The sequence below is a fragment of the Hemicordylus capensis genome, chromosome 1 (genome assembly GCF_027244095.1).
Source record: "Hemicordylus capensis ecotype Gifberg chromosome 1, rHemCap1.1.pri, whole genome shotgun sequence".
NCBI classification, from domain to species: domain Eukaryota; kingdom Metazoa; phylum Chordata; class Lepidosauria; order Squamata; family Cordylidae; genus Hemicordylus; species Hemicordylus capensis.
In genome coordinates this window covers 346420225-346434919 of record NC_069657.1, presented here as the reverse complement: position 1 = coordinate 346434919, position 14695 = coordinate 346420225, and the positions used below count along the sequence as shown (strand labels likewise).

At 39.7% G+C, this 14695-nt stretch overlaps 1 protein-coding gene across 12 annotated transcripts in view; it reads right to left on the bottom strand.

The window, feature by feature from the left end:
* LAMA2 (laminin subunit alpha 2) overlaps nt 1–14695 on the bottom strand; it is a 759697-nt gene that overhangs the window by 89015 nt on the left and 655987 nt on the right. For all 12 annotated transcript variants that reach the window (XR_008313916.1, XM_053286200.1, XM_053286222.1 and 9 more), the window contains 2 exons: nt 5560–5676; nt 3528–3710 (listed from right to left, as the gene is read on the bottom strand). Coding sequence is in view for 11 of the 12 variants with exons in the window: in XM_053286200.1 (XP_053142175.1) it covers nt 3528–3710; nt 5560–5676 (300 nt within the window). In the remaining variant the exon portion in view is untranslated. The remainder of the gene's footprint in view (nt 1–3527; nt 3711–5559; nt 5677–14695) is intronic.

The following is a 14695-nucleotide window of genomic DNA, read 5'->3' as shown; positions in this document are numbered from 1 at the left end:
CCAAGCTCGGCTTGTCCTAATTTAGGGAGGAAGGAGATGCTCATATGGAGGTGTGTGTGTGTGTAGCAAGTGCTTCCAGGGTTGAGCTGAGGGATGCTGCATGGAGCAACAAGGGTCGAAGGATGTTGAGTAGATTCCACACTACATCTAAACCTGCCCATTATGACATGAAGCACTTCCTTCTCTGTCCTGAACCTATCAACAATCAGTTTAACTGGAAGTTTCTGGGTCAACCATCCTGAGAAAGAGCGGAAGAAAATACATCATGCCTCCATTTAAACATGCCAGCATGTACCCTTGCCAGCATTTTAGATTACTATCTCAAGTGAAAGTATTATTGGTTAACACATAACTAGTTCTTGGATATCATGAGTAGCACCCAACGTGGTAACTTGCAGAAGAACTTTCTATGGTTGCAGTGTTGTGCTGCCACTAGCAGTAGAGTACAAATGCATGTTGTACAATGACTTCCCCATTTGCACATATATGGGCAAATGCAAGAAGTTGAGGAAGAAGTTGCATGAGCTCAAGAGCTAGTCTGGACAGGTGTGAATGTGCTGTGTCCTTACTCTAGTGCAACAGCTTTTATACTTGCACAAAATTAGTCTAGTTGCTGTCCTGTGACTGTAATTTCTCCTTTTCTCATTTATGGCTTTAAAATGTGAACATGTAATAGCAGAGCATGTAACAGGAGATTCTGTCCTTTTTATGTGCTATAGGCTGCTGGAATAAATTATGTTAGTGTAATGTTGGAGCACTGAATAAACTGCTGTATGCAATACCTTGCATGGATACCATGCAAGTATATTTGAAAAAATAAAGAGAGCATATAAACATACAGAGAAAAAAAGGCTGCAAGAGTAATAAAATTAAAGCCTTATACGTACTGATTTCTGTAGGCAAGTTTTGGAGGGTGGTTTTTTTTTTTTTTAGAAAAAGAAAAAGAAAAAACCTTGTAAGAGTAAGTCCAAGTTCAAGTAAGTTCAAGTAAGTTCACCAACATAATTAAGTGGATTACTAGAGTTGTTCACTGTAAAGCACATAATAGTATGCTAGTATAATAGTATAGCAGCAAGGTGGATGGACTTGATTATGACAGCAATGAATGCACCACTGAGAGACCTTAAAGGCCAAGTTGAAGACAGATCATCCTGGAGAGAATCTATCTATGTGGTCGCTAGGAGTTGACACTGACTTGATGGCACTTAATCAATCAATAAATGAATTTGATGTAAGTGGAGTATTTTCCTCAGATCTTCTACATGGTCTCTGTGCCATTCACACCAATAGGGCTTTTGTGCCTGTACAGAGTCTCATCAGGAACCTTCCATAGCTTTCCCTAGACTGAGTTTTGATGGAAACCAACCCTTGTTCCACCCCTTCTATAGGATGCACCTAATCCCCACATTAGAGCACCTATATATATTGTCACTAGAGCAAGATAATTAAGGGACAAAGTAGGTGTGACATTAATTAGCAGCCTCACGGAATCACAATCTGGATCTGAACTGTGGGGTAGGGAGGCAGGGCTTTAACTCCTTGTCCTCACCATGTCATGAATCCAGTTTGGCTCTAAAATGCCTATCTGATAAGCACAACTGATCAGCACTATCTGATCAGTTGTGCTTATCAGATAGGCCAGGTCTCTCCCCCCACGCCCTCCTTCAATAGCTGAAGTTCACTTAACTGATCAGCACTATCTGATCAGTTAAGTGAACTTCAGCTATTGAAGGAGGGTGTGGGGGGAGAGACCTGGCGATTTTCGTCTGGTGTCATAACAACTTAGTGCAGATTAAACATTTCCCATTCTCTTAGCTGTGGTTCTCTTCCTGCTGCTTCCTTCTTCTACCTTGGCTTTTACTATTTATTTCCTGCCTCCCTCCTCCCTAATCCTTCTCCAATTACCACTTTCCTTCTAATTGCTAATTGTGGTTAGCTTTAAGAGTTTGCCAGATTGAATGCTAATCATAGATCTTAAACCTTGTGAGGATTTCAAACTTAGATTCAGCTATGGTTAGAATTCAACTTAGTGCAGGTATAATGCTAAGAGTAGTTGGTGCTGCTGCAAAGGGGAGAGAGGGAAAATTTGAGCTGGAAAAAGGAGGAACGAAGAAGAAGGAGCAAAAGAGACTAAAGAAGAAAGAAAAAAAAGGAGGAAATGGACAAGTGTGTCAATCTGAAAGGCACCCCTCCTGGTCTTGTACTACTATGATTACGAGGTCTAGTATTTCCAAAGGTTATGCAACTATGGACTCTAAAAATTTGCTTGGCTTCAGAAATTTTGGGGGATGCACCTTATGGCATTTGGCTGATACTGTGGAATTGTGAGGTTCTCCGCTTTCTTTCTTTCTTTTTATTTTTGAGGCAAAACATTACAAGTTCTCATTGTTGGAGCTTAAAACACTTTCACACTTCCTCTCTAAGAAGGAAGATAATGAGAATTTTGGTGATATTGGCAGAGGTCAGAAATGCAAATGCAAAAATTCAATTTATAGTAGTACTAGTGCACAACTATCAGGTACTGCCTCCAACCCTAAAGCATTTCTATAGCCCTGCAAGTCTCTTCACCTTTCCTCTTTGCATGGATTCAAGAATCATAACTCTTTTTTCCAAGTCCTTCACATACATAAATATTCAAGGCAAACATCCAAATGCAGCATATAATAAAACAAAGCAATTCCCAAAACTGTGTAACTATGTATAATATATGAAGCATGGAACAAAGCATTTTCTAATATGGAATTTGGTATTTTTGGATGGAATGTCGGAGCTTCTGTATCAAATACCTTTGATTGATGAAGGCTCTGAAATTTAAATACTTCTAAGTTTCTCAACTATATATATGGGACTTTAAATGGAAATGGTTGTTCACTGTGTCATTGCAAAGCTAAAGGTCACTAAAATAGTGCTGGAAATATTCCTGCTCAATTCTCCCACCACACATCATAGTGCTGTTCAGTGAATATAATAACTAGGGATCAGCATAAAATATACTCTTAACATAGCTGTATTACCCAAGAGGCTACAATACATTTTCTACAACCAAAGGGTAGCTTAATTAAATTCTTCTCTCATGCTTTCCCTTTTAAAGGTTAGCTCATAGACCAAGTTGATATGCCCATACTACAAAAGCTCGCCATTATTTCCATTGAACTGGGAAGGATTGTTCAAGGACTTTTCCATTTTTTAAATTCAGAGCTGATGCTCTTCATATTAATGAAAATGTTTTAACATCCCAGAGAATGAATTCTTGAAACATACTGCCAGTTAGGTGCTATCTGAAGGCTGCAAAACAGCCAGTCAAGGTAACACATACTGTATGAAGTGTTGTCTGGTTGCCCGTACACCAATGTATATCTATTTGTGCTTTGTTCCTGATAGCTTAGTAAGAATGTCATAGCATTTGTACGAAAGTGCTTTAAATCATAGCTTGGTAGGCGTTATCTTTAATTTCAGAAGTTTGTGCAGACAACATTTAAAAAACAAAACAACAGCCACAAAGGTAGATATGCAAAATATGACCTTACTGTTTTTGTTGGGATCTTTCACCACATCATTTGTTTTGGCCACATCATCGACCAGTTTTCTGTAGTTGTCTTTTAAACCAAGGAGATTCTTGTTGAGATCTCTGATCCTAGCCAATACATCATTTGCAGTATCATTAGCTTGCTGGGCTTTATCTTTGACTGCTTGCACTTTGGCTGCTGTATCTGTAAGCAGAAAGGAGGGGGAAAATGAGGCTTGCCATGTATTGCATGCATGCTTGGTTAGAATTTGCCATGCTTATTCATAGGTAACAATACTTTGCTGTGGGATGAACCTTTTGATTTTGAAGAGATACAATGTGGTGTAGTTGAGAAGTGTAAAATAATTAATTAGATAAAAAACAAGGAAGAAAAAGCTAAATCTATTATATTGTCACTAATCCAAGAGAACAGACCATTTTGGCCAGATCTATATTCTCAGCGAACTTGTTTATGCTAAGAATGGCCAAAACTGATTAGTGAGTTTTTTTCATATTGTTCTGAGTTCTCATCAGAAAGTGTGGTCATCCTCAAACATTGCTCAAGTGAATAGTATTGGCTAGCTAAGTATATTATGAAGAAACAATATTCCATTCAAGAGAGTCCTGTATTGTTGGTTTGTGAACTCTGAAAAATGCAACGTTAAAAAAAATCAAGTTCACATGAACTATGCCTGAAATCCAAATGTACACATTATTAAAATATGGGCTTAAAGTATGGTATTTTCCTGGGAGCCAGCTTCTGGGCATGGTTTCCTGTTAGTTGCAAACCCTCCTTCTACACTCCTAAAAGAACCCCTGTTGTCACCTGCACTGGCAAAGGAAAAAGCACAGATGCTTCAGCATAGTTTGGCACACTGAAGACACACTTATGTAACTTCCCCCTACTATGGGGCAATATTCTTTCCAATGGGAAATAGTAACATCCTTGTAATGTCCTGCCAGTTTTCACATATGGGCAGAATGATGACAGCAGATACTGGCTTCTTTTTACAGCCCTTGGCTGTAAAGTGTACCAATTAATTTTACTCTCCTACGTGTTAGCTATTTCCATGGCAATTGTGAGTTTTGCTTGACTCTCCGAATATTTGCTCTTGCCTCGGTACTAGACTGCTACAGTAAAGACAGGTAGAGGTACTTTGGGAAATGAGTAAAAGCGTTAGAAATGATGGACTGGCTGGCAGTATATTGTCTTTCTTCCTTTAAAAAAAAAAAAAAGCTTCCATAATGGGCTCCTGAGAAAGATAAGAAAGTGACAGCTCATGCCAGATCAAAGAAGAAATGAATACCAAGTATTTCTTTTTTCTGTGGCACACAGCACACCAGCATCCTCAAAAGCTAAAATGGTTGAGAGAACCTATGGAATAGAGGGCACATAAAATTCCCTCCAAAAAAGTTAAAGTTAAACACAGAAACATACAGTAGCTAAACCAAGATGAGCAGCATATCAATAATATTTTTACTAGGGCCAAACTGAATCTTCACACAGGCCTGTTTGTGGGTTGTGACAGGGAACCCCTTCTTTTTGATGATACTGCAAGGTGAAACAAACAGGGATGGGGTATTAGCATATTGTACATTGGTGGGGGGAAGACGGTACATAGCTGCATTACCAAACCAAGTTGCCAACATTCCCTGTTTCTGATGCTAAGCTGAAAGGGGTGAGTGATGAAATAAACACAGAGCAGTAGAGGAAATAAGAGGGGATTCACCTGATCATCTAAGCAATTCAGAGTCCCATTCCTTCCTGTCTAGAGAAGCCAAGATGGAAATTTTGGTTGGTTATGTAGTAGCATGACATAATTTCACTCACTATGGGATCCCTGATTGTCAAGGATCATGCCAATTTTCACTAATAAGTGAAAAGAGAAAATCAAGAACAGCAGGGACAGGGAATACTGTAATTGCAAAAGTCAGGAAGAAATGAGGGGTGGATGGGAAGGCATGTTTGGGTTTGGGAGGAGCAGTATGCATTTCAAATTCTTTTACCCTGAAAATTTTCACAGATGATAATTCATCTCAGCCATATTACTTACCATTTGGAATTGCTGACAATTTTCCCAGGGTATCGTTCAAAACTCTCAGAAGATCGGAGTTCTTTTCCTCAGCATCTTTCAACCTATTCTGCATACCTTTTAGATTATCCTCATTTTCTGCAGAGTGCACAAATCAAAGATTTAATTCTTAATTTTCTGGTTTATGTTTACATATCATGTGTACTATAAATATTACATGAATTGTGAGCTGAAATGTTCTCCAGTGACATCTTTAATTATTACAGCGGTGCCACATACCATCGATTTAATTTATTTCTTTAATTGATGTGTGTGTTTATTTATTTAGTTAATACTCTTCCAAGGAGCTCAAGATACTTCAAGTAGCATAGAGATTATCCCATTTTATCTTCGTAACAACCAATGAGGCAGCTTAGACGAACGTGACTGACTCACGGAAACTTTGTGACCTTTATGGCTAAGAAGAAATTTTAAGCCAAGTGTCTGTGCTTCAAGTCCAACATTATTCACAACACTATTAGTTTGTGATCAGTTGATTAACTATTAAACTAAGTTTGAGGGAGTTCAGAGCGTAAATCATATGACAAGTCAGTAGCCATAACTTTTTATTACTCTTCAAGTCCTTCCTTTAAGGTGTGAGATGAACTTATATAATGTTAACAGTGAAGAACGACCAATCATATTTTCTGAAATTTAGGTGAAGAATTTCTGTGATATCCATAGCCTTGATTTTCTCAGACTTACACTATATAATAAAGAATTATGTGGCACATTTAAGACTTATGTATTTTAGCACAAGATTTTGATTCTATTTTGAGTCTAGTCATTCAAGTTGGCATTGAGACAATTGTTTCCTGTTACATTATAGGCTTTATTAACTTAGCAATACTGCTGTTGTGAACTGTCACTGTGCTTATTTTACATATAAACAGAGAACTGTCACAGCCCATACCTCTTGCATTTCATGGCCATTGGGCTCCATTGCTTACACTGTGTTTTTCTTTTTTCTCTACTCACATGTGCATATATGTGTATATATACCTACCTACTGTGAATTATACGACATGCAACTGGTGAAGTAGACTGTAATCCATTAAAGCTAATGCAATAATAAATTTGTTGGCCTTTAAAGTGTCATAAGATTGTTGTTTTTCTGCAGCAGAGTATCTTGTCTGCTTCTTGGGAGTACATAAAACATGGTGTTTACAGAATTTTAGTAGAAAGATTTCAGCCTAATATACAAAATTCTTTGCCTATGAAATTACAGACTCACAGTACAATGCTGCAATAATGGTATAATTAAATAGAAGATCCAGGATGGTCCTCTTAATATCATCTGTGCGGATCAATAGCTGAAATTGTTATGTGGTAACCCCAGAATTTCTCAGTTCTTGACTCTGTGTGTGTGTGTGTGTGTGTGTGTGTGTGTGGTTGTGTGTGTGTAGAAGATCAACGAGGTCAGAACAGTGTCACAAAGAGAATGTTTTACTTATCTTATTCCCATTGCACTTATTTGATGCAGTGCAGTTGCTACAACGTAATGCCCACTGAAAGGCATTAGCTCCTAATCTGGTTCTGGGTCCCGTTCAGAGTGCTAGTTTTTACCTTTAAAGGCCTAAATTGCTTGGGACCGGGTTACCTGAAAGAGCACCCTGCCCCATATGTCCCAACCCAGACCTTAAGCTCTTATTTGGGGACCGTGCTCTGAGTGCCCCTCACAAATGAGGTGAGGCAGGTGGCTTTACTAGAGAGAGGTCCTTTTTGGTGGTTGCACCCCATTTATGGAACACCTTCCCCAGTGAGGTTCGCCCACATGAAGACCTTTCTGTTCACTAAGGCTTTTTAAAATTGATTTTAAAAAATTGATTAAAAAAACCAAGTTTTAAAATTGTTTTTTATTATGTGGGGTGTGGGTTTTTTGGTGTGTTGTTTTGATGTGTTTTATGTGTTTTTATTGGATGCTCTAATGTTGTGTTGTGAGCCACCCAGAGAACAATTTGTTATGGGGTGGCTAAAAAAAAAGAAGCTTATTTTTTGTCACTATCATCACCATCATGGAATCATGTTAACTCTTATCTGATCAATACTTGAGGCAACATTGACAATTTATTTTCTTCTTACATGCACAGCAAAAATTAATTTGTAGATGAAATAAAAGGTCAAAATCTGAAAAACTGTCAAATTGTATGTACAATGATAAAATTCAATATGCTACTGATGGCATTGATGTCATCTTTTATATATGAATACGATGAATATTTATATACCACTTTTCAACAAAAGGTTTGCCAAAGCAGTTTACACAGATATAAATACATAAAATGGCTCCCTGTCCCCAAAGGGCTCACAATCTTAAAAAGAAACATAAGACAGACACCAGCAACAGCCACTGGAGGGATACTGTGCTGGGGATGTATGATTCAGTATTCTTTGTAACGTATTTTGCATGACAGGGGTGCTTTTCCAAGATGACATCTTCCATTAAAAATGATTTCTTTGGGGCTGTCTAAAGATACATTCCAGCTTAGATTTGTGGATATTTGCAAATACATATTTCAAAAAGTCAGGAGTGTAGTTTTGCAAAGAAAATGCTGATTAGTGCTGAAGCATCATTTTAGAAACACTTTTCATTATTTATTCACATTGATATAGGACATCATGGTAGTGCAGAGCAGGGAGAAGGCAATTTGTATCAAGGAGGCACTTTCCTCTTGGAAACAAAAGCACCAGATTGATGGCAAAACCTGGGAAATGACCCATAAGTCATATATAGATCACTTGCTGCAGGTGTCAAATTACAGAGAACTCAAACATCTATGGACACCTCAATATTAGATATATTGTATTATACAATGTCCCAGAGCCTTCTTAATTGGACTGTAAAAGAGTCTCTGCTAAAAGGACACAAGCATTTGCCAAATAAGGTATTAGGAGGAGGCTCACGCCTGAAATATTTGCAACACAGGAAAATAAATCAATGGGAAAACATGACATCTGAACATTTTTCTGCATGTTTTCTGAAAACAAATGGAAATGTCTTCTTGTCATTTGGCCTGGTCTGATTCTAAGATAATAAATTATAGCCTATTTTCAAATGCCTGCTAGAAAGGGAGATAAGAAAATACAGACATGGAACTGACAACACTCCCAAGTTAATTAGTTTAGGACGTGGGTGTAGATAATATATTTTATCAAAGATAAATGTTTAACAAGGATAGTTTCTTGCATAATTAAACTATATTTCCTAGAGTTTTTAATGTGTCTTTACTTGTTCTGGAATACTATTTTCCTAATATTGCTTCAAGGTTAGGGGTGTGCACGAACCGCGGTTCAAGCACGGGCTTGGTGCCGCAGGGAGGTGCACTTGTCTTATCTGCTTTCCCTTCCTAGCTTAACTGCTTTGTTAATAACAGGTGCTATGTCTCTTGTGAGAGGATGGGGGGAATTTTAGAGTTCATCCTAAGTCCAAAATGACCTCAGAAGAAGCCAGATAACTCACAATAGCTAGTTCTGGAGTCTGCTTGGCCGGGCCTCCCACATAGGGAGAGGGGGTGTGAAGCTAATCCCCTTTGTAATATGTTTTACTTGCAGCCCAAATCTAGGGGTGACCAGTCCACTGCCAACTAAGCAACTTGTCCCCATGTATAACATAAACTGGGAGCTCACATTGTGGTGCAGCTCCTGAGCATAGCAAAAGTGTAATCTCCAAGCCTGGAGATGTAGCTTAAACAGGGAGACTTCTGGGAACTGGGCAGAATAAGCTCAGCTAGTAACAGGGGGTACTTGGGATGAGCGCCGCCCCAGAAAGAAGCTGCATGGGGTGGTAGAGAGCAAGTAAGGGCTTACTTGCCTCCACTATATATATATATATATATATATATATATATATATATATATATATATATATATATACCTATATTATGCTTTTAAAAAAATAGCTCCTATTTCTGCTAGCGGTTTTTTGTAGTTCTGCCCAGTGTCTGTTATACTGACTGCTTCCCTCCTGGGTGTCTTGGCCAAATTATACCAATTAATCAGTTTTTACAATTCAGAATAACCATGCTTGGAAACTTGGTAACCATAGAACCAGACTATTTTTATAGCTTTTAATAAGTTTAATCTCTGTGGATCTCTGAAATTCCAATATTCAGACTCTGTTTAGTATTTTTTCCGCTTAATATCTCAAATACATTTTAATTGTTTCCTAAATATTAGCAAGAAAAAGCCAAAATAAATTTCCCAAGGGAATCCAATGCACACTGGAGGATAGGGTTCCTAAAATCACCATAAATATTTAAAGAAATTGCTGTACTATACTGATGATAAATGTTCAAAAAGGCCATATTTTGAAGTCACCTGTAGTGAAATTTACACTAAGAGACCATTTTATTTTAAGCATTGCTTTGTTGTTATAGCACTTAACCTAGTATGTCTTGTATGAATTTATTTTATATGCAACAGAAATAATCTTCTAGTTGCTTTTGGAGAAGGTGAATCAAGTTCCTACATATTCTGCTGGAATGAAGACAGGGAAGTCTGTAAAGAAGAAGCAACTACATATAACAACACAGATGATAGCAGGATCAGTGCACACACTGGCATACAGTACTTAAGTTACATACCAGATTATTTTCAAGAATGAAAAAGCTTATTATGTTTGTTCCTGAAGATGCACCTATAAACACAATTAGTTTACAATTTATGGCACTCCTTCAGATCTGATGGCTTTTGTGAAATAGCTGAATGATAATCAAGTGAGCAGAGGATGAAAGGGAGGGCAGGTATCTGACCAAGCAATGGAGTGTACTTGTTTTGAAGGACTGTAGAGTGGGCTCACCAATATGCAGCAGCATGACAACCCCATATTACAGCATGCAAAAAGGCCAGAGAGTAATGCTCTCTGTAGAAGCTTTAGGGAGACCAGGAAACCCTAGGAACAGTTTTGCAGCTGTCAGCAGTATGTCATTTCTAGACGTGAATGAAGCATGGTGTCTGGGGACTTCTCCCCCTCATCATATACTGTATAGACATATGTGAAAGAGTGAGTTCCCGAATACCTTCCTGTGATGGTGCAGGATAAAGGTCAAACTCATAGTTTCAGAACAACTTCTCTGATGTAGAGATTACCATGTTCAGGTCATGGCACTGGCAAAGCCCAAGCTGAAACATATCTGCTTTTTTCCTACCTTTATAACTAAATGGCTTTGATAAGATAACATCAGTAAGTATAAAGAGATGTGCAAGGAACTTCCACAGAAAAATCTGGTATTTGTATGTGTTTATGAGTGACCCGCATAGCTATGTATCTGTTGAACTCTGCTCTAAATGTATACTCTGATGGCACTGATTAAAGCTGAAAAGTGGTTCATTTTTGCTGATATCCCTGCTGCTGCTGCTGCTGCTGTTGCTGTTGCAGAGCAAGTCAGGGCAAAAACTTCTGGGTTATTTTTTTGGTCCAGGAATACACAGAAAGATAATCATTACACAAAAAAGAGTTAAATACATATCACAAAATAAGGAGGAAAAAGAAACCACTCACATAACTTTTAAAAGCTGTAAAAACCACAGACAAATAAAATATACCTCCACTAAAGGTAAAGTGTGCCATCAAGTCAGTGTCGACTCCTGGCGCCCACAGGGCCCTGTGGTTTTCTTTGGTAGAATACAGGAGGGGTTTACCATTGCCTCCTCCTGTGCAGTATGAGATTATGCTTTTTAGCATCTTCCTATATCGCTGCTGCCTGATTTAGTACAGTGTGGACAGGGGCATAGTCAAGGGAGAGGAGGCCTGTGTTCAACTCTCTCTCCGGCAGCCCCTTGGAGTGAGGGATATAATGAAGAAGATTGAGAGGGGTAGAACTGGGGGCCCCTCAGGAGCTCAGGGGCACAGGTTCTTTGAACCCATCCCTCAATTATAGCTAAACCCCTGAGCAGGGATTCGAACCGGCAACATTCTGCTTGTTAGTCAAGCATATTTAAGGGGAAATTGGAAGCATACTTCCAATTCCATACTTCCAATAGTAGGTAGCTATGAAAAATGGCTTTCCTCTTTCTCTTTCTTTCACCCTCAAACCTCTGCCCCTTTTCCAGCGCTAATGTGCTTCAGGATTAACTACTCTTTTTTCACTTTCTGTATACTTATTTCTCCTCAATAAAGCAACTCTTTGTTTTCAAGGCACATGTCTACTCTCTTCTGTCCTTTCCAACATGTCTATGCCATGACAAACTTTCCCAAAGTACTTTGAGCTTAGTATAGTGGTTGGCTGTACCCATTCGAAGCTATTTTTCCCACTTTGAGCCAAGCATAATCATGAAGGGTGGTTACTACCAGACTTCCATGCAGAAGTACTCTTACCCCTGGACTTTGGTGCCAAGATCCAGGACCTCCACACCCCCTGGGGCTCCCCAAATCCTCTTTAGTCTGTTCTAGGTGGTGTGGTTTGTGCCCTCAAGTACCTACCTGTTAAAAAATGATGCTTAATTTGCAGCAGGCGGGCGGTGGGGGGGAGCTCCAAAGACCTTTAGGTCCAGGCTCCAAAATTACCTAGGTGCATTTCTGCTTCCATACAGACCTGTTAACAGTCCCTCTTTAAGGCTATGTGAACCCAGAAGCTGCATCCTATCCAGGGGCAGAGCCACCATTGAGTGGATGGGTTCAAAAACCCGGGCCGCTGCCAATCAGGGGCTGCACCTGGTGCCCCAGCCACCCTCCATCCGTGGACTTCCACAGAAAAATGCCCCCTGCATGGGGCGTGGCTTCACTCCCAAATGGGGCCACGGGACTGTATTTGAGAGCAAATACCGGCCAGCGATGCATTGTCAGTGTGGCCGGGAGCTACTCTCCCTGCCTTTAAAGAGTTGCTCTCCCTTCCACCTTAGCTCGCTTGCAACCCAGTGGCAGTCTGGCACTCAAATGACTCCTTGCCTCCTATGTTGGTGATCTCCTCTATGGTAAGGAACATTGGACTTCCCCCGATGAGATCCCGCCCCCTGGTGATCGAAAGTTGATATCATCATCTTTCTTCCCCCACTTCCACACTTGCAGCCAGCTGCAAGGCTCTCTAAGCTTCTGCCCTTCCCTTTTCTCTTTCCCTCCCTCCCTGTCCCCAAGAGCTATCTTGATTGTTGCCAAATGCCTGAGTTTTGCATTGTGGTCATACAAAGTAAACTTTCTTTTCAAACAGTCCAGTTTCTGGCTTTGTTTGCCCGTTTCTGGCTCTGGGGTACCCTTAAGAAATGCTGCACTGTCTGGATCTGATCCATGGTTATTCACACATGCAGATCTGGTGCTAGTAATTCTGGTCTCTCTTTACCAGGTGGGGAGCTACCTGGTTTGCCAGCTAGCAGAGTTGGCTGTGGTACGGAAAAGATTTTCCCTAGCATCCTAAATGATTTCCTTAGTTTCTAGAACAGTTTTCCCAAGTTGGTATCCCAACTGAACACCCAATTGCAGGTGAGCATCTGTACAGGACATGGGTTCAAGTGTGTACAACAACTCCTTCTGTGAATGGAAAGAGAGTTGCACTGAATGGAAAGAGAGTTGCACTTTCGTTCGTGGAAGTGGTTTTTGAGTGAGTGCAACTTTCCTTTCAATCATGGAAGAAGCTTCCTATTGCAAATGAACTGCTAGGATTCAAGACATTGAGGCTACTCAGATGCGCATACAAAACTGGGCTAAGGGAGCCCAGCCCGGTTTTGCACGCATGTGTGAACCACTGGGATTGCGCTCGATCCTGGCGGCACCACAGCGGCAAACCAGCATATGGAACTTCCCTTCTTAACAAGCAGGTGCTCTCCTAACCCCCTTTGAATGATCGTGTGTCAGCCACCGCACACTCACGTGGAGCATTATTGAATCTCCGGGGGCGGGGTGGTGTGTCCTGGCACCCGGACCCTTGGAGCTACTGGCAGGATCTAGTGCTCGTCAACGGCAGCCTACTCGTGTGTGGGGAGGTGCGCTTTTGGACTTCCTCCCTGCAAAACAGGTAGCCTCTTCTCACTGCATGTAAGAAAGGACTCACTGAGTTTCTAGTAGAGCAATAAACCTAATATGTCATTACTTTATAGGTATTTATACAAGGCGATCCTTTCAAATCCATTGCCAAATGAACAAGTCAAAATGTACCTACATACTAGAAATGATTTTTCTAACAAGCTTCTCAAAAATACAATTCTCATTATATTACAAATTGTTGATATGAAGGGATTGCCATGAGCAAGACTTGAGTGAGTGGGTCACCAATCTGCCCTTGACCAATCTGACCTGATATTTATTATCTAATCTTCTTTAGCTAAAAGTCTCTATATAAATAAAATATCTGAAAATATGTTCAAAATTTCTTTTCCCATTAGTCTTGCTTTCAGATTGGTTCCTGGCAAAACAAGAAACCCTACTCTATCCTGACATGGAGCAAGGGAAAGCAGCACTCACTCATTCATTGTCAAGATCTTGAAAATCACACTTGTACAAAATGCTGGCTGTAAAATCTACTTCTCCGACTAGTTTTTCCCTTCAAGCGAGAAAGAGAGAGTGAGAGAGAGAAGGATTGAAAGAGAAATGAGTAAATCTCCATTTTAATAGCTGCCGTCAGACGTTTTGCTCTGTAAGGACTATTTCAGCAATTTTGGGTGGTAATATATGGCATTTTCCTGATTAACAGCCATTTTATACCTTATGTAATTGGCTACAAATCAGGTGGATGTCATAACGTAGCAAGAAAACATTCCCATCTCTGTCACAACCCAGGCCAGGCTTCCTGGAGAATATATTACTTGAGTGGTTTACGGGTTTTCATTACTTTAACTAATGTACTACCTGTAGTGCAGAGAGAGAAATTCTAAACTAATGATCACGTCTTCCTACTAGCTCTTTATACAGTCCCTATCATTTGTTTTTCAGTTCCGGGTTTCCTATAGGGATTTTGGATAATGCAAAGAAGGCTTTATTCTATATATTTTTACCTCAGCACACTTCATAACCCAGAAATGCCAAGCCACAGATAAGGAATTATGTTAATAACAGCAATATAATAATAATAATAATAATTTTGGAGCAAAAGCCACAAGGAAAATAAAAACAATTAATATCAGACTCAAATTATGCTTTATATTCAGGTTAAAACTGGGTCCTGCAGGGCAGGTGAAATGTCTGACAATA